General features: G+C 42.1%; 1 protein-coding gene across 1 annotated transcript in view; it reads left to right on the top strand.

Moving 5' to 3' along the window:
- Positions 1 to 26,868, top strand: part of Cacna2d3 (calcium voltage-gated channel auxiliary subunit alpha2delta 3) — an 811,541-nt gene that overhangs the window by 655,616 nt on the left and 129,057 nt on the right. The window contains exons 26-27 of the mRNA XM_051140839.1: positions 7,365 to 7,486; positions 10,465 to 10,545. Coding sequence (XP_050996796.1) covers positions 7,365 to 7,486; positions 10,465 to 10,545 — 203 coding nt within the window. The remainder of the gene's footprint in view (positions 1 to 7,364; positions 7,487 to 10,464; positions 10,546 to 26,868) is intronic.

Here is a 26,868-nt window from a genome sequence, read left to right as displayed (position 1 = left end):
TGGCTCTGAATTCTCTTTCAAGGACTTTTGCTTTCCCTCTTCCAGAAAGAGAGCTTGCGACTTTCATATTGGATGCTAGCTTTCATCACAGCTTCATTTTTAAAGACCTCCCTAGCCCTTTACCATCATACAAGGCTTTTTCTAGAAAGCAGATTGCCAGGAAGGATGAGCATGTTGAGCTGCACATCACCTTCTCCAGGGAGCATCCACAGAGTGAGCAAAGGCTGAAAAAGATTTTCTATTTCTTAGAGTTGCAGGCAGTACTGTTGCTGTTACTGATAATAAAACAAGCAAACAATAACAGTAATATGCTTCTCCTGGGCCCCTACCTTGTCTAGGTTCTTGGCCTCATTAACAGTGTTGGGGTATGGGTTTCATCCCATTGAGTGGGCCTTAAATCCAATAAACAAAGTGGTTGCTCACTCCTCTAACATTTGTGTTGTTATTGCATCAGTAGGCATATCTTATAGGCAGGTCACTATTATAGAGTTCAGGGTTCATACCTGGGTGAGATTAATGATCACTATTTCCTTTTGGTAGCATGGGTAGCAACTTCTAGCCCTGTGAATGCCAGCCAGTAGGGGTAAAGCTTTCAGTTGAGTACCAGCTAGATTTATTTTCTATGCCATAACAAGTATATTGTGTCTTAGCAATAGGGTCTTATCATCAAGTTGTGGAGAGCAACCAATAGCTTTGGCAGTATCCTGTCATGTTTAGCAAAGTCTACGGCATCTCTTTGACCAATGACTCAAAAGTAATTGGAGTAGAAGTGGGCACCAAGTCCCATCCTTAGCCCACAAAACAATTCATAAATGAGAGCTGCTGAGGAATGAAAATCAATTCTTTTTAGTGGAGTGACACCGCATATTCCAATCACACTACAGAGGAGGCTGCGTGCTCAGGAGTAGCTGGACAGTATAAATCAGACCTCATGGGTTTTCATGTCATGTTTTCTTTTCTTTTTAAGACAGAGAAATACCATGAAGTTGTGTGGGTAAGGAGGGGGGTAGGACCTGGAAGAAATTGTGAGACAAGAAAAGACATGACAAAAATATGCTGTATGAAATCATCAAAGAATAATAAGCAAAAAACATCAAACCAAACCAAAACAACCACAACAAAACCAAATAAGCAATCAAGAAAATAGCAATAATAGAATGTAGCACCTTGCTAATCTGAATTCTTGTTGTTAGGGTGGGTTTGAAAAACAATAGACCCGTACTTGAGAATACCAGATTGCCTGATCATCTGAAAAGTGGGGGTTACTGTGAGGATCAAATCTGTGTGATTTACATAGTCATACCTGCCTCTATGAGTGCCGAAGGCATGGCAGTGCTGAGACCATCAACGGATGCTCATTGACTGAGTGGGTGGAATTCTTCCATCTTCAATAAACTCATAGTGTTATTTCACGTGCAGGCAACTTGACACTTTCAGTCTTAAGATCATTGTCCTTCCTGTCCCTCAATGGTTTTCACTGAGATCCAACAGTTTTAAATTCTTAAAGGCAGGACTGGAATGATAGCTTTTTCTTTCTGTGTGAATAAATTCACACACACACACACACACACACACACACACACACACACACACACACACACACACACAAGCACCCAAGCACACATACTCATGAACGCAGAAGGAGTTGGACCCTTCAGAGCTGTAACTACAGGTGCTTTGCAGAATGCCTGACTCACTCTGTGAATAGTGGGATCTGAACTCTGGTCCTCATTAATGCACAGTAAGTTCTCGTAACCTGTGAGCCATCTCTCCAGCCCTAGAAAGTTTTAGAATTTCTGATCTTTATTTTTTTATTGTGACGTGAAAGGAAGAGCTCAAAGATCTAGATACTTTGAAATTCTTTGGCCAGAATTAACGTGTACCATAATGAGTCTCATAGAGTGGGGTTCTGTCCCTTCTGCCTACAACTTGAATTGGAAATAAATCAGTTAAGTTCATGGCCCCTGCCACTTAGTCATTGTCTCAGGATTCTTCTGCGTTCCTGGTGATCTGCCATGTGACATACTGCAGCACAGATGACATTAGTCTTCACATTGCAGTCCCAAGTCCCAACTTCAGTCCTAAACTTCCATACTTTGCCCTTTGCCCTAGGGCCACAGCAAAGCAAAACCTGAGCTATATGAAGCCTTTGCTTTCGCTTGTGCTCCTCTCAAATGACAGAGCCCTTTCACGCCCAGTCATCTTTGGCACTGTGTCCTCATAAGGCCTTTACTGTCATCCCTTCTTATCAGAGGAGTAAATGAGGGCACAAAAAGTCAATTACTGACTCAAGGCCATTCTGGTCTGTACAGAACCTAGAAGTTCCCTGTCCAGCACCAGAACAGAACCTAAGATGGAGCAAACATTTGCTTTTGGGCTTCTGTATAGAAACTCTCCTGTCTGCTTCCTCCTGAATCACTGCTTGGTCACTGGCAGATGCTTTCCCAGATACCCAGCAGCTTAACCCTTCCTCAAATACCAGAATTGATGGAGAGATAGTTCTACCAACTCCTGGTTGTGGGATTCCAGGTCTATTGCCTGTTACCCCCAAAGCCTGGGAAACAAGGAGCACTTCAAACCTTCTAAAGACACTAGTGCCTTAAATACCACAGCTCTGTACAGGCCCCTGAGTAACATGAAGGGCCATATGTTTCAAGCTCCTCTTACCTGTCTCTGTGTATCTTGCTGCCAAATAGGCCCGGTATTGTGAAAATGCTCATCTCATACTGACTATGCCCATGAATGGCCCAGTGGCCCAGGGTAGACAATATCTGCTCTCCCCACTAAGACCTAGGGAACAGAGGTACCCAACACACCTGTGCAAGCCAGGCATATAAATCATGTCCAAAGGTGTCAGTATCTGTGACACATGATACATGATGCTCTTAGAACCAGATGAATGTATAGACCTTATAACATAGTCTGAAGACACTAGGTAAGGGTCTGTTGAACACAAGCACTGCCATTACAGTCAAGTCAGAGATAAATATGAAATGGCCAATGAACGCCCTTTTGTCTAGCAAAGGTACTCATATCCTTGGTAGAATAGGAGGATACTGCGAGAATTTTCATCAAAGTAGCACACAGTTTTGAACCCACGAGTTATTTTCTGCAAGTTTCCAGGTACTATTTCCCTTGTAGTTTTGCTTGTGAGCCTAGCCTTTAATGGCTGAGCCATCTCCCCAGCCCTCCAGGTACTATTTTTCAACCATAGTGGAGTACCATGCTTTTCTGAAAGCACAGAAAGCAAAGCCATAGATCCAGAGGAAACAGTTGGCTTCTTTTCCAGCTGTTGTGAGGAAAACAGCTAAAGCCGGAAAGGGGTTCACTTGGCTCCCAGGCCCTCGTTGCAGTTCACTGTGGCAGGGGAGTCACCCTGGTGGTAAGAGCTTGGGAGTATGAGCACATTGCCTTCGCAGACAAGAGCAGAGAGCAAAGGATGATTGCACACACATGCTAAGCTGGCCTTCCTCCTTTTATAGAGTCTAGGGTTCTCCCAGACAGTAAGTGCTTCTGCCTGGAATTAAGATGGGTCACAGACATTCTCAGAGGGTAACCTTAATCTAGAGCAGTGGTTCTAATCCTTACTAATGCTATAACCCTTTAATATGGTTACTCAGCTTGTAATGAGCCCCTCCACCCATAAAATTATTTTTGTTACCACTTCGTAACTGTATTTTTCTACTGTCATGAATCATAATGTATCTGATGTCCCCTGGGAAAGGTTCATTCAGCCTTCAAGTGGGTCATGACCCACAGGTTGAGAACCTTTGATCTAGACTCTCAATTCATGGTTGTGCCTGGAGCTAGCTTACCTCCTAGGTACTGAGTTGATCATTAGCCATCATGATGACTGTATATTTAAGGCTCTTTGGAGAGATGCATAAAGCTGAGCAAAATGCTGTCCACAGAGGTTTAGGGAAAGAGATGTGACAATGTGTAAATTAGTCCCATAGAAAAAGAAGGCTGTGTGACCAAGTGGCTCAGAGACTTTCAGGACAAGCGCTTATATGTGTGTCGTGTGTCAAGCTCCATGAGGAAGATGGTTTCTGAAGCATACTTTCTTTTTTTTTTTTTTTTCTTTTTTTTTATTAATTTATTCTTGTTACATCTCAATGTTTATCCCATCCCTTGTATCCTCCCCTTCCTCCCCCCCCCCCCATTTTCCCATTATTCCCCTCCCCTATGACTGTTCTTGAGGGGGATTACATCCCCCTATATATTCTCATAGGGTATCAAGTCTCTTCTTGGCTACTTGCTGTCCTTCCTCTGAGTGCCACCAGGTCTCCCCTCCAGGGACATGGTCAAATGTGGCACCAGAGTACGTGAGAAAGTCGTATCACACTCTCCACTCAACTGTGGAGAATATTCTGACCATTGGCTAGATCTGGGAAGGGGTTTAAAGTTTACCTCCTGTATTGTCCTTGGCTGGTGCCTTAGTTTGAGCGGGACCCCTGGGCCCAAATCTGCCTATTATATTGTTCTACTTGTAGATTTCTAGGACCCTCTGGATCCTTTTATTTGCTGTTCTCCCATGCGTCTCTCATTTAGAGTCCCAATAGGATGCCTTCCCCTCTGTCCCAGTTTCCTGGTAAGTGAAGGCTTTCGTGGGACATGCCCCTTGGGCTAGTATGCAGATATAAGTGAGTATATACCATTTGATTCTTTCTGCTTCTGGGTTAACTCACTCATTATGATCATTTCTAGCTCAATCCATTTATCCACAAATTCGGGAATTCCTTGTTTTTAATAGCTGAGTAGTATTCCATAGTGTATATGTATCACAGTTTCTTTATCCACTCTTCTACTGAGGGACACTTAGGCTGTTTCCATGTTCTGGCTATTATGAATAAGGCTGCTATGAACATGGTTGAGCAAATTTTCTTCTTGTGTGCTGGAGCATCTTCTGGGTATATTCCAAGGAGTGGAATAGCTGGGTCTTGAGGAAGCCCTATTCCCATTTTTCTGAGATAGCACCAGATAGATTTCCAAAGTGGCTGTACTAGTTTGCATTCCCACCAGCAATGAAGGAGTGTTCCTCTCTCCCCACATCCTCGCCAGCATGTGGTGTCGCTTGAATTTTTGATCTTAGCCATTCTGATGGGTGTAAGATGGAATCTCAGAGTTGTTTTGATTTGCATTTCCCTGATGACTAAGGAGGTTGAGCATTTCTTTAAGTGCTTCTCAGCCATTTGATACTCCTCTGTTGAGAATTCTCTGTTTAGTTCCAAGCCCCATTTCTCAATTGGGTTATTCGGTTTGGTGGTGTTTAATTTCTTGAGTTCTTTATATATTTTGGATATTAGACCTTTGTCAGATGTAGGGTTGGTGAAGATTTTTTCCCAGTCTGTAGGCTGTCGCTTTGTTCTCTTGACAGTGTCACCTGCCTTACAGAAGCTTCTCAGCCTCATGAGGTCCCATTTATTAATGGTTGACATTAAGGCCTGGGCCGTTGGTGTTCTGTTCAGGAAGTTGTCTCCTGTGCCAATATGTTCCAGGCTCTTTCCCACTTTTTCTTCTAAGTGGCTTAGTGTCTCTGGTTTTATGTTGAGGTCTTTAATCCACTTGGATTTGAGTTTTGTGCAAGGTGACAAATATGGGTCCAGTTTCATTTTTTTACACATAGACCTCCACTTAGACCAGCACCATTTGTTGAAGATGCTATCCTTTTTCCATTGAATGGATTTGGCTTCTTTGTCAAAAATCAAGTGACCATATGTGTGTGGATTCATATCTGGGTCTTCGATTCGATTCCACTGATCAACCAGCCTGTTGCTGTGCCAGTACCATGCTGTTTTAAGTACTATTGCTTTATAGTACAGTTTGAGATCAGGTATGGAGATTCCTCCGGAGCATCTTTTATTGTACAAGATTGTTTTAGCTATTCTGGGTTTTTTGTTTTTCCATATGAAGTTCAGAATTGAACTTTCAATGTCTTTAAAAAATGTGTGTAGTTATTTTGATAGGGATTGCATTGAATCTGTAGATTGCTTTTGGTAGGATGGCCATTTTTACTATGTTAATTCTCCCGATCCATGAGCAAGGAAGATCACGCCATCTTCTCAGGTCATCTTCAATCTCTTTCTTCAGAGTTTTGAAATTTTTTTCATACAAGTCCTTCACTTGCTTAGTTAGGGTAACTCCTAGATATTTTATATTGCTTGTGGCTAATGTGAAGGGTGTGGTTTTCCTAATTTCTTCCTCTGCAAGCTTGTCATTTGTGTATAGGAAGGCTACAGACTTTTTTGAGTTAATTTTGTATCCAGCCAATTTGCTGAAGGTGTTTATCAGCTTTAGGAGTTCTCTGGTGGAGTTTTGAGGGTCACTTATGTACACTATCATATCATCTGCAAAGAGGGATAATTTGACTTCCTCCTTTCCCATTTGGATACCCTTGATCTCCTTTTGTTGTCTTATTGCTCTGGCTAGAACTTCGAGTACTATATTGAAGAGATATGGAGAGAGTGGGCAGCCTTGCCTTGTTCCCGATTTGAGAGGAATTTCCTTGAGTATCTCACCATTTACTTTGATTTTGGCTATTGGCTTGCTGTATATAGCCTTTATTATGTTGAGGAAAGTGCCTTGTATCCCCGATCTCTCTAAAACTTTAAACATGAATGGGTGTTGAATTTTATCAAATGCTTTCTCTGCATCCAAGGAGATGATCATGTGGTTTTTTATTTTCAGTTTGTTTATATGGTGGATTACATTGATGGATTTCCGTATATTAAACCATCCCTGCAGAAGCATACTTTCTTAAACAACAAATTGTGTGTGTGTGTGTGTGTGTGTGTGTGTATGTGTGTGTGTAGGTATATGACAGATATGACAATTACAAATTGACTCTTCCTATAATAGATACAAAGATAAAAAGACATTATATTGTACTCCATAAGTTCAACACATTAGTTATCTCTTAAAAATAAGCCCTTAATAAAAAAAATGATTTTGACTTTGAGAGGATGCTATGGGGAAGAGAATATATATAGATGGTCTTCTTACAAAGAAATACCAAGGGGCAAGGAGACCAAGAAGGAAGAGGGGAGGGTCCTCTTCCAGTAGAGGGCTGGGAGACATCCTCTGTGCTCAGAGAGAAGAAATATAGGCAAAGAAGAACCCAAAGATCCTAATATAGTCGGCCACGTTTACCTTTCTTACACCTGCCACAGTAGTATAGTGTGGATTTGCTTTACACTCTCAGAAACTGACTACTAGACTCTATAGAGATACTTTTTGAGTAAAGTAGAGTGCATAGCATTGACTTGGGTCTCCACTGGGCTAAAGAGGGCAAGTTGGGCTTCTAAAACCCAACCCTGTTCTCTCCCGACAAAGGCTGGTACAGCGCTCTTCTTATTCATTTTCAGGGACTTTCTGAAGGCCAGAGACAAAGAGAACATTTTTAACGCGGATCATTTCCCACTCTGGTATAGAAGAGCGGCCGAGCAGATTCCAGGGAGCTTCGTCTACTCCATCCCCTTCAGCACAGGTGGGTCAGGGCTCTTCCTCTTTTACTCTGTTGGCCTGCCTGAGGTGGGAATTTGCATGACTCCTGAAGGGAGCCAAGTTCAGCCTTCAGAGCCAGTGCAGAATATTAGGCCGTGTCTGAGCCAGTGCCTTGTTCTACTCAAGTGACAGCCCCCAATACAGTGGAGGGTCACCTCAGCCAAATGGTACAGAGGGCATTTTATGAAGCAGGCTTCATATTTTGCATCCTATGGAATTTAACTAGAAACCTCTCAGACAATTTGTTTCCAATCCCCAGGTAAAAGAAAGTTCAGGCAGCCTTTGTTGGAAAATTCTGTGCTTTGCGCCCCCTTCCAGCATCCACAATTCCTATTTAAAATGATAAGATCTAAACATATAAGTGAGAGGAAGACCTAGCACCCCCCTCTTCCCTTCTTCCCTCCCTCCGTTCCTCCCTCGGTCTACCTCTCTCTCTCTCTCTCTCTCTCTCTCTCTCTCTCTCTCTCTCTCTCTCTCTCTCTCTTCCTCTCCCTCCCTCTTCCCCCCTCCTTCTCCCTCTCCCTCCTCTCCTCCCTCTCTCTCTTTCCCTTTCCTCTCTCTCCCTCTTCTCCCCTCTCTCCCATAAGATCTTGCTTTCCTGGCCTGACTTAGTACTCACAATGTAGCCCAGGATAGCTTTGATCTTAAAGGCAATCATTTATCTTGCCTTAGCCTCCTAAATTCTAGAATTATAGGTGTCTGTCAACACACCTAGCTTGACCAAGGCTTTGTAAACTTGTATCCGCCTCACTCCCTTACTGAAGAGTGTGGTGACCAATAAGATCCTTAGAACTAAGATTGTTATAGCTTTAAATTGTGAATAAACTTAGTTACTTGCCTCCTACATACACTGAAATCCAAGTGTTGGCTTATTTTAACAAGCGTTAGATGGAAGACACACTGGGCACTTCTGTTGCCCCTGGATTGTTGTCTTGGGCTATAGAACTTTTAGTGCTCTGTTCGTACCAGATTCTACATGGATTATTCTAGAAGGATGAGACCCAGTTCTATAAACTTGATCGGCTCTGGAAACTTTGCTCCATTGTTTTATTTTATTTTAGGGCCTGTTTTTAAATTTATTTTACTTCACATTCATTGGTGTTTTGCCTATTTGTCTGTATGAGGATGTCGGATCCCCTTGAACTGAAGTTACAGACAGCTGTGATCTGTCATGTGGGTGCTGGGAATTGAACCCAGGCCCTCTGGAAGAGCATCCAGTGCTCTTAGCTACTAAGCCATCTCTCTAGCTCCACTTATGTCCTATGTTATGTCAACCTTTTAAAAATGTTCCTGGCTCAACCCTGACAAAAACAACCTACTTCCTCCAGCAGAGATATACCCTTCGAGGCTCCACAAACTTTTCAAACAATACCCTCACACAGGGGCCTAGCATTCAACCCCATGAGCTTTATGGAGGAGCATATCACATACAAGAGTCCTTCATTAATGGAGAGATGGGATGTCAGTCATGGGGTAGGATTTGCAGTAGCATAGCTTGTAGGCACCTTCCTAGTGTGAGGCTTTTGGACATGTTCTGTTGCTTATATGCCTCTGAGCATACATGCCTATACAATACTTGCACATGTGCAGTTTCTCATATATGCTTTCCAGGTTCTAAAGTTCTTCATTCAAGATTCTTTGCACAGGGTTTTCTTGCTTGACCTGCCAACCAGGACACAGTGAACTCTTTAATTCTACCTAAAACCTATGAACAATACCATTTTAATCTCATTTTACCTTCCTTTATCTTGGTCCTATATAGCAGGAAATAATACTTAGCTTAGCTTGCTGTCCTTCTGAGTCTGCTAAGAGTCATTAAGTCCACCATACTGGGACTGGCACTGTGACAGACTGTAGTGTCCCTAAACTGCTTTGCATGAATACTCTCATGGGTGTGGCAGCCTCTTTTGCCAAATTACATTGTCATTCTCTGTGTTTTTCTAGATAAATTATGCTTGGGGAAAAATAATTCTGATTAATTAAAACTGTCTTTGTATTGGTTTTGGTAACAGGTTCTTACTGAACATTTAATCTGATTGTATAATGAAAGAAATTAACTTTGTTTGTGGTAAAATTATGGATAATGTACAATCTTCAAAGATTTCCTGGCTACTTTTCACTTAGATTTTTGTTAGATTCAAGAAAAACCTATATAACCACCAGGAACTGTTCACTTTGGTGAAGCTCCTTGCATTGGCTACTCAGACACAACCCTGTTATTTTTATTTAGTCTAAGAGAAAAGTCTTTAATTGCTTTGGTGTGAGTTTTTTTCCAGTTTGGTTTGCTTTGCCTGGCTCTCAGTGCAATGGATTTAGTTCACCTCACACCCATTGAGTCCCTTTCTCTGCGGCTGGCACCAGATGAGCTGGGCATTCAGAATTTGTGCTCATAATTTGTAGTTAATAGAAATTGGGACTGTTTTTACTAATAGAAAGCCAATATTTGCATTATATTGTCATCACATTGATAGAGTGTGGATGAAGAGTCCATTCTAGTTATCTCTCTATTCAAAGTGTTTTTGCTAAGAACACTGTCCTTAAAATTTAAAGTTTATAGACCAACTTTTATATAACAAACCTAAGTTTCAGCAGCCAACTTACTATAACTTCAGAATTAGATTCCAGGCAGCCTTATCTACAGAGGTAGCATAAATCAGACCACAGACATGCTCTGTGCGTAACCGTGCGTTACAAAGTCTGTGACCTTCATGGTAGCCAAAGGTGTCGATATGAAGAACTGGACACTCCCAGAGCAAGCAGGTGGCAGCAAGTTATCATGTTGCTTCCAGAATCAATGGCAGTGTCCACATTCTAGAGCATTCTGGACTCGGAACAGAGTCCCAGCACATTTTACAGGTGGATGGCCACAGTCGGGTATGATTGTTCTGTATCCGTGTTCTGTAGAACTCTTCAGGTTTTTTTTTTTTTTTTTTTTTTTTATGGTGAGTTTTCTTTCTATAGGAGCAGTCAACAAAAGCAATGTGGTGACAGCAAGTACCTCCATCCAGCTCCTGGATGAGCGGAAATCTCCTGTGGTGGCAGGTAAACAATGATTTTGGTTGAAGAGCTTGATACAGGCAGGGCTTCTGTTTCGGCTAGCACAATCACTCTCCAAAAGGTAGGTGTCAAAAGGAAAAGAGATGAAATGTTTCTTCTTTGGCTCTATGTCATTTCCTTCATACTAAGGTTCTAGTATGAAGCAGTTCTCAATCTGTGGGCTTGAGACCCCTTTTGGTAAAATGACCCTTTCACAGGGGTGGCCTAAGACCATCCTGCATCTCATACATTTATATAACTATTCATAGCGGTAGCATCATAACAGTTATAAAGTAGCAATGGAATAATATTTTGTTTTGTTTTGTTTGTTTGTTTGTTTTGTTTTGTTTGTTTTTTTGAGACAGGGTTTCTTTGTGTAGCCTTGACTATCCTAGACTCGCTTTATAGACCAGGCTGTCCTCAAACTCACAGCAATCTGCCTCCCGAGTGCTGGGATTAAAGGTGTGTACCACCACACCCGGTAGCAATGGGATAATCTTATGGTTGGGAGTCACTACAATGTGAGGAATGTGTTGAAGGGTCGCAGCATTAGGAAGGCTGAGAACCATTGCTCTAGAGGCTTATAGGGTTTCATGCAAAAGCAGAACTCTTTCCCAGTGTTTCTGTTGACTCTGAGCCTACGGGAAATAGTTGGAAAATGTAGTGTGAGACTTTCCTGACAGCAGATGAATGCTTGGTTACAGGTGGTTCCAGGTTGCCCATTTTTATACAATTAGGATGTTGATGAGCATACAAGGAAATTATAGGTTAGTTTTTTTTTTATATATATTAACACACACAAGCTGAAATATGGCTTTCTCCTCAGAGACCAAGACACATGTGCAAATGATGTGTTTGGGAGCAGGGAAAAGCTAAAAATAAAAGTCCTGGGCTGTCAAGGAAGTGTTTTCTGTGGCCTTTCTTCTGTTCTCATCTCATCCGAGTCTCAGTAATCACCTATGCCTAGCTGGAAGTTTTTGTTAGTGCCATTTTTACTGAAGGGCTGGAATCTGCCATAGCTCTCCTGTAAAGGCTTAAGAGCATGCCTGGTGCATGGTCTGTTCCTAATACGTTATTTCTGGATCCATCGGTTGATGGATAGGTGATATGTGCTGAGCACTCTCTTGATCTGCGCTGTGTTTACTAAAGGGAGTCATTTGTTTGGAAGCAGCCTCCCTCATGAAGTTGTACTTCAGAGTGGCCTTGCACATACGTGTCTGTGTCTCTGCTTGCTGTGATAATTTGTGGAAAGGGGGCCGAGTGGAGCAGAGGAACAGAGCTGACTGAAGTGCTAGCTCTTTGGCTGGGAACCCCTGCTTTTCCCTCTACTTTATTTCTGACAGGGCCTGTGCATCATAATTATATTAGCAGGGGCTGAACAATCTGGGGATAGCCACTCTGGTTATCCTTGGGTTATTGCATATGACAAGAAAGACAGTCTTATGTATTTGACCTGCAGCTTATCTTGAACTAGATAGACCTACAATTAATCAACCAGCAGATATGGGCTTTGAGGATTCATGGCTGCTGTCTTCAGTACTGTCACTTAATGTCTCATGTTCCTTGAGGAAAGTAGGAGACAGGATCATTTAACTCAGCAAGATTTATTTTTGCCTAAAGAAGGTCAGACTTGCTTACCTCTGGGCTGTTCCAGCCAGCTAATTCTGGAAGCACCTTGTCTCCTTGGGGGAGGGGGCGTTGGGGTCAGAGACAACAACTGTCAAAGGCATGGTCAGGCCAAAGGAGTCTCTCTGGTTCAAAATTTCTCTTTAAAACCCTTTTGGTGGGTCTCTTATTCAGTGATTATAAAGGGCAAGCCTTTTTTGAAGTCACCTATCCCAGCAACTTCTGCTTGCTGTTTTGTAAGTAAGTATGGCCTTGTCTAGAAACTGTGTATGTAAGTTAACAGAGAGCATATCTTTTGGAAATGGTTTGCTGGTCTATTATTGACCACAGGTAGGTCACTGGTTAGCTCACCTTGGGGGATAGGAAAGGCATCTCCTATGTGTCACTTCTAAGTGCATATCAACTGGTCTTCATGTTCAGCAGATAATTGCAGAACAAAGCCAAGAAACAAGGTCATCCCAGGAGCTGTACTTAGTTTGGACCTTTTAAAGTTGGTGCCTACTGACCTTTCCCCATCTCTGTCTGGGAGACATGAAATAAAACAGCCTCCCTTGTGTTTCATCTTGAAGACTGCTGGGGATACAGCCCCATGATGGCATTGACCTCAGGGGAACCTTTCTTGTCTCCCAAAGCAGGACAGCCGCTTTCAGCATGCCCAGGCTTCCATGGACTCTGTCTCAACTCTCATGTCAGGCACAGGGCAATGAGCCTCTATAGCATTCCACTCTGTTTTTGCCTCAGATTAGTCAGATACTGTTTAGCACTATCTAAAGGGGCCTGTTTAGTTGGAGAGGCAGTCTTGCTTTGGCAGATGAAGATGAACTTGTGAGCAGGCTTGTTCCCCATTAGCAGGCCTTCGACAGCAGATGGGACACAGCCGACTGGCAGGAATCTGGGGCCTCAATGAAATCCTTGTGTGCCGTTGAACTTTATCTGAAAGAAAAGATGTGTAACTTTGCAGAGAGTGCCTAAAGATGCCCTGGAAAGGCTGGCCTGTGCAGAGCCTGACCTGATACGTTCATGTTCATTAGCTCTGTGTGCTAGTTTGGGGGGCAGAAAGAGGTTTTCTTCTTTCTTCTTTCTTGTTTTGTTTTTTAAAACAAAAACATTTAGATAGTAATCTGTCAATGACACCTTTGAAGAAAGGCCAGTCAGAGTGGGCCAGATTCCATTTGTGCATCAACGTCAGTGTGTAAGCAGGGTCCATCCATCTTCCGGCCCCCTCTGACAGTGCTTCCCAGCCTCCCCTTGAGGACTCTGCCAACTCTACAGCTGCCAGCAGTGTGCGTCTTTTACTTAATTGCTTTCCCAGGGCAATGGAAGACATGGCAGGGCCTTCCCAGTCTCTCTAGATTCTAGAACCTCTGAAACTCCTGTGTGTGTCAAGTCGCTAATCCATTTTTCTCTTGTGATTGGAACTACAAACCTTGGAATGTAAGGTCAGCTCGAATTTGCCACTCATCTTGTAGTTTGTTTGGTTCATGGCCACGGGTCAGCGGGGGCTCTAACACAGAATCGAGAGTATTATTATTAGCTCCTTGCCTTATTTTTATTTTGGGGATAACATAAAAGAACAAAGAAGAAAATACCTCAATATGAAGAAATATAAAAATGCCAGGATGTATAGGAGTGGCCCATTTTCACAGTTTCTTTCTTTCTTTCTTTCTTTCTTTCTTTCTTTCTTTCTTTCTTTCTTTCTTTCTTTCTTCCCATACAACACAACTCCTGTTTTTGCCAGACACTTGACCTATCACTTAATAACAACTGGTTCCATATTGACTTTCCTTTCCTTCTAACCTGGTGCATACAATAGCAACAATTTTAAAGTTGTGTCTAGAGTGAGAGAAAGGGCTCAGCCTGTGAGAACATCCCATTCAGCTATACAACCCAAGTTCAATCAACACCCCCTGACACACACACCACATCACAGTAATAACAAATAAAAAATTTAAAAGCCATGTCTGTATAAGGCTAGTGAATTAAAGAGTTGAATGATTGTCTGGAAGGTTCTAGGGGTCACGAGTTGTGTGGTTTTTCCTTTCTGTACCCCAAACCATAGCCAGATGAGTGTTTAGACCATGGTGGAGGGACCTTGATGAACTATTATAAATTGAATTAAGCTCATGGAAACCTGCTTCGCCCTAACTTACTTATTTGCCAACTTAGGAGCCATAAGTTACCTAGACCATGGTTGTGATTCTCCACTGGGCTGTCAGTAGGGAAGGCAAGCCTTTCTCAGAGGTACTGTTTCTGTCATACAGGGTGGAAATGCCCAGAGAGGGTAAAGCATGCATGGTGTGTGTGTGTGGGGGGGGGGAGGACACTGGGTGGTGAAAGGGACTGCTTCTCCTTGAATGGCTTGTCCTGCCTTTCAACTCACCTGCTAGACTCTGACAAATGCAAAATATCTAACCTCAGCTCTTGTTCAGATTTCCGGAAAAGGAGGTATTACATGTGTCTGTGCTGGCGTGGGGCATGTGTGCAGATGCATGTGTGCATGCACTTGTGTGGAGGCCTGAGGTTGGTGTCAGCTGCCTTCTTTGCTCACTCTCTACTGTATACAGAGGTGGGCTCTTCTGCTGAGCCTTGGCTGCTTGTTGTTTTGGCTGGTTAGCTAGTCAGCCCTCTCCAGGGACTCTTTTATCTGCTACCCCCATACAACTTCTACAGAGATTCTGAAGAATCAAACCCTAAGTCCTCATACTTGCAGGGCCATCAGCTTCCCTGATAAACTATCTCTTCAGCCTGGACTTCTGACTTTTTAAAAACAGTACTAAATTAATTCAGAATTATTAGCATTTGTTCTGAAATGTACCTTTTAACATAGCAAAAATTGAATGTCGGTCTTAACTGTGTTGCACTGGGCTTCTTAAATACTTGTGAACTCCCCATAAGCAAGAACTCTCCCAGTTATTTTTTTAGGGCTGATACATGGAATATATGTGCTTGATGTTGTCTGAAGACGTTATCCTAGGGATATGGGCTTCATTGCTACTTGCCATACAGAATCTGTTGGCCAGATAAGAGACCCACTGTACATAACTAAAACTTGAGATTCTTATTGGCAAAACTCAAGTCCACACCATAACACTATCCCAAATGATGTGACTATTTTAAGGATAAAAAAATTACTTGCGGTTGCATCCTAATGACATATACAAACCAAAAAGTTATCTCTTTATTGACATTTCTAGTCTTTATTATGAATATTAGACTGGTAGCTAATCTGGTCATCATAAAAACCTAGACATTAGATCATTAAATTATTATATTGTAACTTTTTAAAACAATAGTTTTGTTGAGGTATGACATGTCCCAAATTCAGTGTTTTGAAACTGTAAAGTTCAGTGATTTGAGGAGATTTTAAAGGAGGTCCTGACCCTGAAGCTTGCTCTTCAGCAAGGGAAACGGGTTGCATTAGATCCATTCACAAGGAAAATTTTAAAATGTGGGCTATGTGGCTTCATTTGCATAATTCAAGGCAGTGTAATGAAGGGGAAGATTTCATTTTAAACAGCTAATTAGGAAAGTGATTGATTAGCATCATGAACCATTAGCTATTGTCAGGTAAGTGCTATTTAAACTAAGTGTAGTGTGTAATATGAGTCCTCTTTAGAGCTGTGTGAATAATGTTTCCAAAACCTTGCAAGCAAACATCCAACTTGACCTCATTCCTTTGGTGGAATCTCACAGTGAGTTAACTAGCATCTCAGGAATTCAGGGTCAAGCCTGGCATAGATAAACTTCTGGTTTATGAAATCCCACCAAAGGAAGTGTTTTTATCATTTAAAAAAAATGAAATATTTATTAGGAGCTGAGAGATAGCTCAGTCAGTAAAGAGTGAAAAAATGAGTTTGATCTGTAGAACCCAGATATGGTTAGCATGTGCGAGTAATCCCACTTACTAGAAAAACAGGGACAGGAGGAACCCCAGGGCTCTCTCGCCAGCCATGCCATCCTGGTCACTAGATTCAGACCAATGGGTGACCCTGTCTCGAAAGAACAAGGAGGATGGTGCCTGAGGAATGATATCCAAATTTGACCTCTGCCCCCTCAAGCTAGCAAATACATACATACATACATACATACATACATACATACATACATACACACACATACATACATACACACATACACACACATACATACATACACACACATACATACATACATACACACATACATACATACATACACACACATACACACACATACACACACATACATACACACATATACAATATATGTGTGTATGTATATATATGTATATATGTGTGTATGTATGCACATACATCTGCCATACAAGTGTGTGTGTGTGTGTGTGTGTGTGTGTGTGTGTGTGTGTGAGAAAGAGAGAGAGAGAGAGAGAGAGAGAGAGAGAGAGAGAGAGAGAGAGAGAGATTGCTGCAATGGGTTCAAAGGCACTACTGGCATTTCCTAGGTGAAGGGCAAGAATGGTACCAAGCATCCAAAAGCACAAATTACCCACTGACCAGGAACAAAGAATGATCTGGTTCACAATGACAGTAGTGTTGAGATAGGAGCACTGGGTTAAAATGAGCTCCATCATTAAACCTCTTAATAGGTATACACTTTGTTCCTGATGGTACCTGGCACTGAAGATGCATGGGTGAGCAAGTCCTCCAAAAGGCAATGAGGAATGAACCAGAAGAATGCGAGCTGATGTAGCAATGTGCTCAGAGGCTGAGGGCATATATCTCCCCAAGATAGAATCCTTCTATTCAGTCGCTCTTCTACCCTGTAAGAAAACTGCAGCCACAGGAGAGCTTCCCTTAGTACTGGGGATAGAAAACCATTAAATACTGCAGGGATGTAAGGAGGCAAGAGAAGGAATGATGGAAGGAAGGAGGGAAGTAAGGAAAACACTCTTTAGGAAACAGAGCAAGGCAAAGAGAGAAAGTGATTGTCAGTGGCAAAGAGGAGAAAGCCACTCACACGCATGCGTGTATGGGTAGTGGTAAGGGTGAGGCCTCTTAGCTATGAGGTGGCCAGGGAGAGACTGGAGTGGAAGCCTGAATGTTCAGATGTGCCCAGCAGGCAAAGCTCTGTGGGAAGAGTGCTTCAGGAAGAGACAACTCCCCTCTCCAAGGATCTGAATCAATCTGGGGGTAGACTTCCCTATTTGTGTGCACATCTCTGATTGGCACTCAGGGACAGTTTGAAGGCATTTACTGGATTCTTAAGGGGAGGACTCACAGGTGTGTGAGTAGGTAGCCCAGGAGACAGAAACTCACAGCATGTCTTTGCTCTACATTACCAGCTTAAAGGTGGAGCATTTTGTGTTGGGCAAGGGGGGCAGGGCGTGGTCTAAGCAGTAGGCTGACAAAAGCAAACTTCGTGGAAATGGACTAGAGATGCAGGGGGAGATTATGTTGTACTTACCATCTGCAAGAGAATTTCAGACTCAGGACTGTCCACCAGAACAGCTGCTCTGCAAGGGAGAAGCCCATGCTGTACGGAGGGTGTGCTCAGGGTTACCACTCTAAAAGTAAGGGAACACTCTAGAAGTAAAAATATCCCAATACCAGGGAAAACAGATCCTCTGTGCTAACTCTCTAGGGTACTACTCCCATGACGTTGGGACACTTTATTTTTTTAATATATTTTATTAATTTATTCATATTACATCTCAATTGTTATCCCATCCCTTGTATCCTCCCATTCCTCCCTCCCTCCCATTTTTCCCTTACTCCCCTCCCGTATGACTGTGACTGAGGGGGACTTCCTCCCCCTGTATATGCTCATAGGGTATCAAGTCTCTTCTTGGTAGCCTGCTATCCTTCCTCTGAGTGCCACCAGGCCTCCCCATCCAGGGGACAGGGTCAAATATGGGGCACTTTAAAAACTTTACCAGAAGACGAATATACCATCCACTCAGAATGCAGCGGCAGCACACCCAGGGTGCCAGGTTCTTGTGGCTCACAGGCTCCGAGTTAGCAAATCAGGCCACCAAATGGTTTACACATGTAAATCAAGGTATACAGTGCCACGGTTAGATTTCTTATAGTTTGAGCCTTCCTGCCAGGTGTTGGTTCTCTATGAAATCTCACCTGGTAGCATCTTATTATAATTTAATTATATTTATTATTATCATCATCTGTTTAAATTTTATACATATAACTGTCTGCATGTATGTATTGCACCATGTGTATACCCTGGACCCTCAGAGGACAAAAGAGGGCTTCAGATCCATTGGAACTGTAGTTACACATGTTTGTGAGGCTTCTTATGGGTAATGGGAACGGAACCTTGGTCTTCTGCTGGAGCAGGAAGTGCTTTTTTTTTTTTTTTTTTTTTTGCCGGAAGTGTTAAGTTTATTGTCACTATGGGGGAAGTAAGACCTGTAAAAGTTAAGATTTAGATGACAGCTCCATTCAAGAGGTATCGTGTCTTATTCCCTCCCTAAAGTTCCCCTTTGTTATCACAGCTTGTCTCTGTTTCTATAAAGTGGGTACAGGCACAACTGACTCCCTGTCCCCTCAGGAGTGTGTCAACCTGCATGGTCACCCTGTTCCTTCATTCTCTGTGGAGCTGTGTGGGTGGCACTGTCACCTGGCTTTAGGTGTTCACTGGATGCAATGTGTTTATACTTCTGGCAAGTTAGACTTGCAGATTTCAGAGTTTTGGCTTTTCCTTATATCCAAACTACCCCCAAACAACTCATGGCTTGGAGGTTAAGAGCACTCTCAGGAAGTGCTCTCAACTGCGGAGTGTCCTCCCTCTCTTTCCCTTCCTCCCTCCCCCACCAGACCTTCATTACATTGTCTTAACATTTCAGAATAAAATACTGAAACAGGCATTTTTATTCTTACTGTTTTTGACCAGAGAGGTTGGAAAGTGGCATCCAGAAGAACCAATTCTATAGTCTTGCCACTTGATTTTATTTACTTTTAATCTTTTCTTATAGTTTTACTGCTACCATCTTTCATGTTTTGTAAAGTTCACTCCTTTATCCGTCACCACAATCCAATTTTAAAACTTGTTCTGTACCCTGAAAGAACCCAACTGACATCACCTCCTCTTTCTTGGTACTTCTCCTCATCCCTAGGACAACTGTTCTGCTTTATCAATGGGTTTACATATTTGGGGGCATTTCTGATCAATGGAATGATATATCAGCCTTTGTGACTGGCTTTATTCACTTAATACAATGTTTTCCAGGACCATAGTATATCAGGAATTAGTACTTCATCTTTTCTATTGCTAAATAATATTCTATTATGTGAACACGGTTTATGTATACATTCCTAAGTCAGAGATATTTGGATTATTCCAGCCTTTGCCTATTAGTAATATTGTTATGGACATGCATTTACAAGTTATCTTGTAGACATGTTTTTATTCCTTTTGAGAAGGTACCAAAAAGCAGAATTGCATCATATGTAACTCCTCATTTACTATTTTGCAGAGTTGAAAACCCATTCTGAGCTGTGATTAGTTTAGTATCCTATCAGCAGTGCATAAGAATTCTGATCTCTCCATCTCTTCACCAACATCTAGTGATCTTTCTTTTTTATTTTTAACCACATTGATAGATATGAATGGATCTGCATATCCCTACTAACCAATATTGAGCATCCATCTGTTCATGTGGTTTGGGGTCATTGGTGCATCTTTTCTAGAGAGATGTCTATTTAAAGCCTTTGCCTGTATTTAAATTGTAGTGATCTGCCTTTTTGCTGTGTTGTATGCGCCTTTTACATTATTGAGAACTAAGTGTCTTGTGGGCTATCTGGTGCCTGTGTTTAGTAAGTAAGGTTGTGTGTTTGTATGCAGCCACGCCTCTTTGATCTGCAGATACCTTTCTAACAAAATAGAAAAGCTAGGTATTGGGGCAGAAAACATATGGAGCACAACACAAAACTACCTGGCTCTTTCCAAAAAAATCTTGCTAACCCTTTAATCGGATGAAAATGTCACACGGCCTATTTAAAACAAAAGTCACGTCTTCACTCACCTATTTCATCATGTTTTTATGGAAACGAGGCGACATCGGGATATTTATGTGTGTAAATGTTGACCTAAGAGTTTCACGCATCAGAAGTTGTCCATCAGCTGCACCTGGTTGGGTGTGGCAATACAGAAATCCTAACCAAAAGTCCTAAACTTCCTAAAAGCATGGATTCTCACTGTTAGTCCCAACAGGGACAGCAACTGACTTGAGCATCGGTCTGTTTCACAAGCCTCGGAACCGTGCACTCAGCACGAAGCTTGGAGCGGCACTGGAAATGCCCGCGAACGCTTGGGTGGATACAAGTTTATGGGATTTTTTGTTTCCTTCTATCCTTTTCACCAACATGGCTCATAAAAGACTGAGGGGTTTGTTTTACTACCTTTATCCAAGCAGATCTTCTAAGGGCCTTGTTGGGATTTTGGTGTCTGTAAAGATGAGACTATATGGTGCTCATGCTAAGAGAAGGAGTCAGGGGGATCAAGGAGGCTAAGCCTAACTCCTTTCCTGCTAAGAGTTGGACAGTGGTGAAGAGAGTCTAGGGAAGAAGCATGGGTGCCTTGACACTTGGTCTGTGGACCCTGTTGCCAATGGAGTGAACACTGGACAGCATGTGACTAGAAAGGGATAGTATTGGTCCCAGCCTTTTGTTCCCAGAGGCTCATTGCCAGTTCTTGGAGTCTCTTCTGGGTAAGCAGACTCAATTGATGTCAAGATCAAAGTCTGCCTGCCATCCATACTTCAAGGTTACAATATGCTATGACATATGGCCCAGCACATGGAAGATGAGAGCGTATCATCTTACTTAATAATCAGAAGAAATTTCGGAGTGGAAGCATAGGATAGGATATGGGCACAAGCCCTCTGCCTTTCTGAATTCACCTTCCTGAATTCAGCTGAACTAGTCAGACTTAAGCCAAAATCAGTTTGCAGTTGTATCGTTTTATTTATGATATATATTACCAGTCCTTTTATGCTGCACATTCCTCTCTCATGCTCTTTCCAATTCATTTTACAACCCACAGCAGTCAGGTTTTGTTCACAGAAAAACATTTCCCAGCGATGTCCCTGCATTAGAGAATCCCACATGGACCTTGAGTGATCCTTTTTTTTTTTTTTTTTTTTTTTTTTCTTGTGGCCTCCCTTGCTCTCAGTCTTCAGTTTTCCTAGGCAGACTCACTCATTTCTCCAGCTTGTAAATGACAGAGAACCCAGAGTTCTCCATCCGTGTCCTCTCCACCACCCAGACATTGGTAATGACCCCCGCCAGGCCTGCCCTTAATTCATTTTCTCCATGCCCCAACCCCCTGCTGCACCCCCTGGTTTATTTTAAACCAAATTGTGGTCATAACACAATTTCCTCACAAGATCTCAGGCTATACCTTTAAAGGACAGAGATTTCTTTGTATCAGATGACATATTACTGCATATAAAAAATAAGAATTCCTAATTACCTAACTTCTAGTTGTTTTAAATATCCCATTTTAATTACTTTAGAGGTTGATTTGAATCAGGATATCAAGTTACTCCTCCTTTGAATTCTATTCTTATTTATTTATTTATTTATTTATTTATTTATTTATTTATTTACATGTAGGGCAGTGTATATGCCACAACTACAACATTCATGCCGAGGGCAGAGGGCAACTTCCACCACGTGAGTCCCAGCAATGAGACTCTGGTCCTCAGGCTTAGTGGCAGTCATGGGCCATCTCACTGGTGCCTGAAATCATTTGAATACTCTTTTCTTCCTACCCAACTATCGCCATCATGACCACTCTTTTCACACAGCCTACGCGGGGCGTGGCCCGTGATAGTCATAGCAGTCTTTCCTCTGACTCCCCTGTCTTCTCAGAACGCCTTCTCTTTTTGTCTAAGCCCATCAGGAGCCACAGCAACCATGTGACAAGACAAATAACATCACATGTCCCATTCATTCAAAACTCTGTTGACATCCCGATTTCCTCGGAAGCAAAAGCCCAAATCTTTTTTTTTTTAAGCATAGCCCATGCATTAGCAAAAAAAAAGGGTAAAGGAATACGAGGATAATGGGGAAATGATGAATAGCATGCTTCTTTCATGTGAAAAGTCTTGGTCCAACATACGTGCCAGCATGCATATATACATATGAAACATAAAAGCAGAAGGAAGCTAACCATCAGGAGTGAGGAGGGAGGGCAGAAGAGGGTCCAGGGGAATGAGTATGAATAAACTACAGTGATACACATGCATGTTATAACAAAACCTGTTATTTTGTATGCTAGCCAAAAGTATTAATTGAAAAAATTGAGACGTCAAAGCAAACAATGACAAAAAGACGTGTTCGGTCTCAAAAAGCACATCGGTTTTTTGGGAAGATTTGTGTCTTAAGATTTCTAGCTCTGTGATGAAATATCACAACCAGAGCAAATTGGGTAGGGGAAAGGTTTGTTTGGCTTATATTTCCACATTATAATCCCTTCTTGAAGGAAGTCAGTGCAGGAACCTGAAGGCAGGAGATGCTGCAGAGGCCGTGGAGGACTGCTGACTACTGGCTTGCTCATCCTGCTTCCTTATAGAACCCAGGACCACCAGGCAAGGGATAGCACCACCACAATAGGCTGGGCCCTCCCTTAGCAATAACTAACTAAGAAATGCTCCACTGTCTGATCTTATGGTTGGATTTTTCTCAATTGAGATTCCCTCCTTTCACATGCTATAGCTTAAAACTAGCCAGCACAACCTGTGTTTCACTTTCTAGTCTATCATTTACTGGTGGGATAACCTTAGGACATTTGCTTTCTAGGCTTCTGTGTCATGAAACACTAAATACTCATGGTTTGCATTATAAGAAGGCAAATAGAAAATTAATTAATGTGCGTAGAAGATACCTGGCACCAAACTGGGTATTTGTCTTGGTTAGGTTTCTAATGTGATAAAACACCATGACCAACTTGGGAAGGAAAGTGTTCGCTTCAGCTTACAGTTCCACACATAGTCTGCCATAGAAGGAAGTCAGGGCAGGAACTTGAGGCAGGAACTGAAGCAGAGACCGGGGAAGGACTCTGCTTACTGGCTTCTTCTGCAATGGCTTTCTTTTACAACACTCAAGACTACCTTTCCAAAAGTGGCACCACCCACAGTGAGCTGGGCACCCTCCCCTGACATTAGTCATCCCTTAGAAAATGCCCCCAGGCCAATCCTAATTGGGGCATTTTCGCAATTAAGGGTTCCTCTTTCCAAATGACTAGCTTGTGTCATGCTGACATGAAACTAGTCAGCACCATGCTCCGTGAATGTTGTTGGTGATGCTATAATTGTCTTTATCTGAGTGATTAGTACAATGATGTCATAGTCTAGATAGTGTGGCTGACTGCACAATGAACAGAAGGTACTGGGGGATTTGTTTGTTATTCATGCTAACTGCATGCTTCTGCAGCTGGGTTTACCAGGGATACAATGAACTCTGGTGTGTGTATGTGTGTGTATGTGACTTTTGGAAAGTTTCTTTTCTTTTTCATGTTTCTTTTCTTTTTCATGCTTCTAGCTCCTGTCTGTAAAATAAAGGCACTGAACTATATCAAAGTACCAAATAACTTTAATCCCTTATGTCAACTATAGTTGATCTGCATCTGGGAAGCAGATTTAAAAAGATTCTGAGGCATGGTCCAGAATCAGCTGATAAGTTTGTTGTGAGCTCTTAAGCCTGTGATGGACAAGGAAGCTGATGGCAACTGTTCTGGAATATTCCAGGCCTAAACATACTATTCTTCAAGGCCTTTCCTGGCTTCTTTGATTTGTTTTCTGGGTCTTCCCAGTGGGCCTGCAAGGCTATAGGTGACAGCCTATCCATCAGGAGAACTCTGAACATTCAGAGTCTTTGGAATGGAAATAAATGCAGATACCCCTGTGAAGAATTAGAAAGCAGTGAGCTATAAAGTCGTCTCTGAGTGAGACAAAGGTTTCTTTGAGACCTGCAATTTGAGCATTAAAAAATGAAAAATTTCCATTAAGAGGGAAAACAGGATGGACCCCTGAAGTTCTGCAGTTAGTCCAGCTCAGGGATGCCTTGTAGGTTGGAAGGTCTTGTCTTGTCAATTTCTGACAGTGGCATTTAGTGGATCTACTGAGGGGTTTTTACTACCCTGGACACAGTGATTTCCTGAACTGCACAGGGAGTCACAGGTTTCAAATGACTGTTGTATAACTACGAACATGGGTTGCAGAGAGAATACTCTGGAAACCAATTTAGCCACTTCTTTCAATATTTAGAGTGTGAGACAAAGTACTCTGTCTTCAGTGGTTCTTAGCTTCAGCAATGGGTTTGATTTCCAGGAGCCTTCAGCAGGAAGCCTGGATGTGGCTCTTTTTTTTTTTTTTTTTCCCAGCTCTCTAATTTTGTAAAGCAAAATGAGATAACTCCCCGATCCACTAGCGGTTTATCATTGTAAGCACAAGATTCTTCCCACAGGGCTTGAGGTACCTACCACCTTACCTGTGCAAGCTTTTCTGATTTGATAGCAGATCTTGGTCCTCATCGTTGCCCATTTTTTAATGCCCTTGTCCTGTATGCCTCACTGCAGAAAGCTGCAGCAGCTGTGAACGGGGATCCCCGCCAGAGCAAAAAAAAAAAAAAAAATCACCTGCCTGTCACCACAATGTCACACCACCTTTAATGAAAGCATGACATTTTAGATGACTTTCTCTGAAACAATCAACAGCAGTAAACATGAGTTTTGGCCTCAACATCTCCTCCAGTCTGGCACTGTGATGCAAGGACATTCTTACAGGGGAATCCATGAACAGGATGGCAGTAATAAGCAGCTGAAAATAATCTGCGAGGCGTTTTTAAATTGCCCCTCATGAGCTGCAGTGCTTGCGAAAGATAATTTGTGGTTCTTGCAGAGTACCCTGAAAAAGTGGGTCTTTCATCTGCTGTGGATTTTGCAATTAAAACATTTTATTTCTCATATTAACAAATGATATCTCTGCATTTGTTCATCTAAACAACTTGATTTGTATTTTTCTGTTCTAAGAAGCTGTTGACATTTCAGAGTAAGTAATTATTTTCATTGCTAACTGCTGTGTGTGGTGACTGCAGGCAAATGACAGAAATCTGGGTGTGTATATGTACCCTTTAAATCCCTTCGCTTAAAGACCACCTGTTAAGCTAAAGACCTTCTGCACGGGTTATCATCTCTACATTGGCTTCTAATAGGGTTGGGGTTGTAACACAGGGTTTGGGCCACATTCATGGTTTGTGCAGTGTACCGGAAACTCATTTGTAATCTCTGAGGGGAGAGGACAAGGCTGGCCTGCAGCATCGCCACGCCGTTGTCAGGGCACAGAACTTAACTCACAATCTTAAATCACTTGTTAGAGGAACCATGTGCTGTTGGCCTTGGGAGTTCTTAGGGTATGTAACAGCTGCTCAAGTATCCGTGAGGTGAGTGTCAGAATTCTACGTGGAATGTTCATGAACACTGGTGTGCCACGCCTGCTAACACTGTGAGCTCAAAAACATTTGGACAAACTGAGAGGAAGAGTAAAGGAACCTTCTCAGTTTCCTCTTGTATTACATTCTTGGCTAAAAAACAAGATCACAGATATTACAATGGAAAGAAATGCTTTTTTTTTTTTTCCAAGCTGGAAAGTAGTTGTTACCTCCCTAGAGTAGAAACTCAGTCACAAGGTTGAACTAAGCCACCTTAGGTCAATAGGGGAGGTGTCATGGCAAGTGACAACCCATGCTGTCATGGGCCTTCCCTGGAAACTCTTTTCATTTTATTCTTTCTCACATTGTAATTATTTTTAATTTCACACACTGATGGGTTTCACTGTGACTTTCCATATGGATACATATACATATATATGTGCATATATATGTATGTATGTGTGTATTTTTTTTAACTTATAATTTTATGTATCCAGTTTTATTTTGATATTTGGAAAAATGTTAGCTATTCACACTTAAGCTTCTCCCAAGAAAATTATCTAGCTAAATTGACACTCCAAAAAGACAATCTACCCTTAGCCTACGTGTGTACAAGGTTTACCTTGCTTGCAGCATGTCTACGTCTGTCCACCCCAACATGTGCATGTTCCATTTGTATTCCACTTTAGGAGTAGACTAGGGACTGGGGATCCAAAGCAATTTTTACATGGCCTTGAGGGGTGAAGCGGAGCCAGTACCCTGAATGGCAAATGTGCTTTATCCTTTGAACCAGCTCCAATTGATTAGTTCTGGTTGCCTATAGTGCTGTCTTAAGAAACCATCTGTGGTGTATTTGAGGCTCAGCTGGGAAGAGTGCTGGGATTGATTAGCAATGTCTGTCATGGGCTCTAGAGGAACAGCTTGCCCCATATTTGTCATTTTCTGAGTTTAACCTGTCTTTAACTCCTCTGCGCTCTCTTCCTGTGCAAAATAGTTACAATCTTTAAAAGTTCCTATAGTATAAACACAAAGACTAGGTATAGGTATATTCCACTTTAAGAAACCCTAGCATAGAAATGCAAATTTGAAAAAAAAAAAGCATCAATCTGGAGCCAATTATTCCCATTACAGAAAAGATTCCATGAAAGGTTCCTTTAAATAGTGAGCTCCCCTGCTGCATTAAAATGATGATTCAATTTACAAAAATTCACTTTGCATGCAACTCTCCCGGACCAAGTCTGTGGGCTTTGCAAGCCATACCTGAACTTTTTAAAGCCATGCTTCAGCACTAGCCAGGCTGGCTGCCCCCAAGTGTGCC

The sequence above is a fragment of the Acomys russatus genome, chromosome 3, assembly GCF_903995435.1.
Source record: "Acomys russatus chromosome 3, mAcoRus1.1, whole genome shotgun sequence".
Taxonomy (NCBI): Eukaryota; Metazoa; Chordata; class Mammalia; order Rodentia; family Muridae; genus Acomys; species Acomys russatus.
Note: the sequence above shows the minus strand (reverse complement) of the source record. Positions and strands in the feature narration are given on the sequence as shown.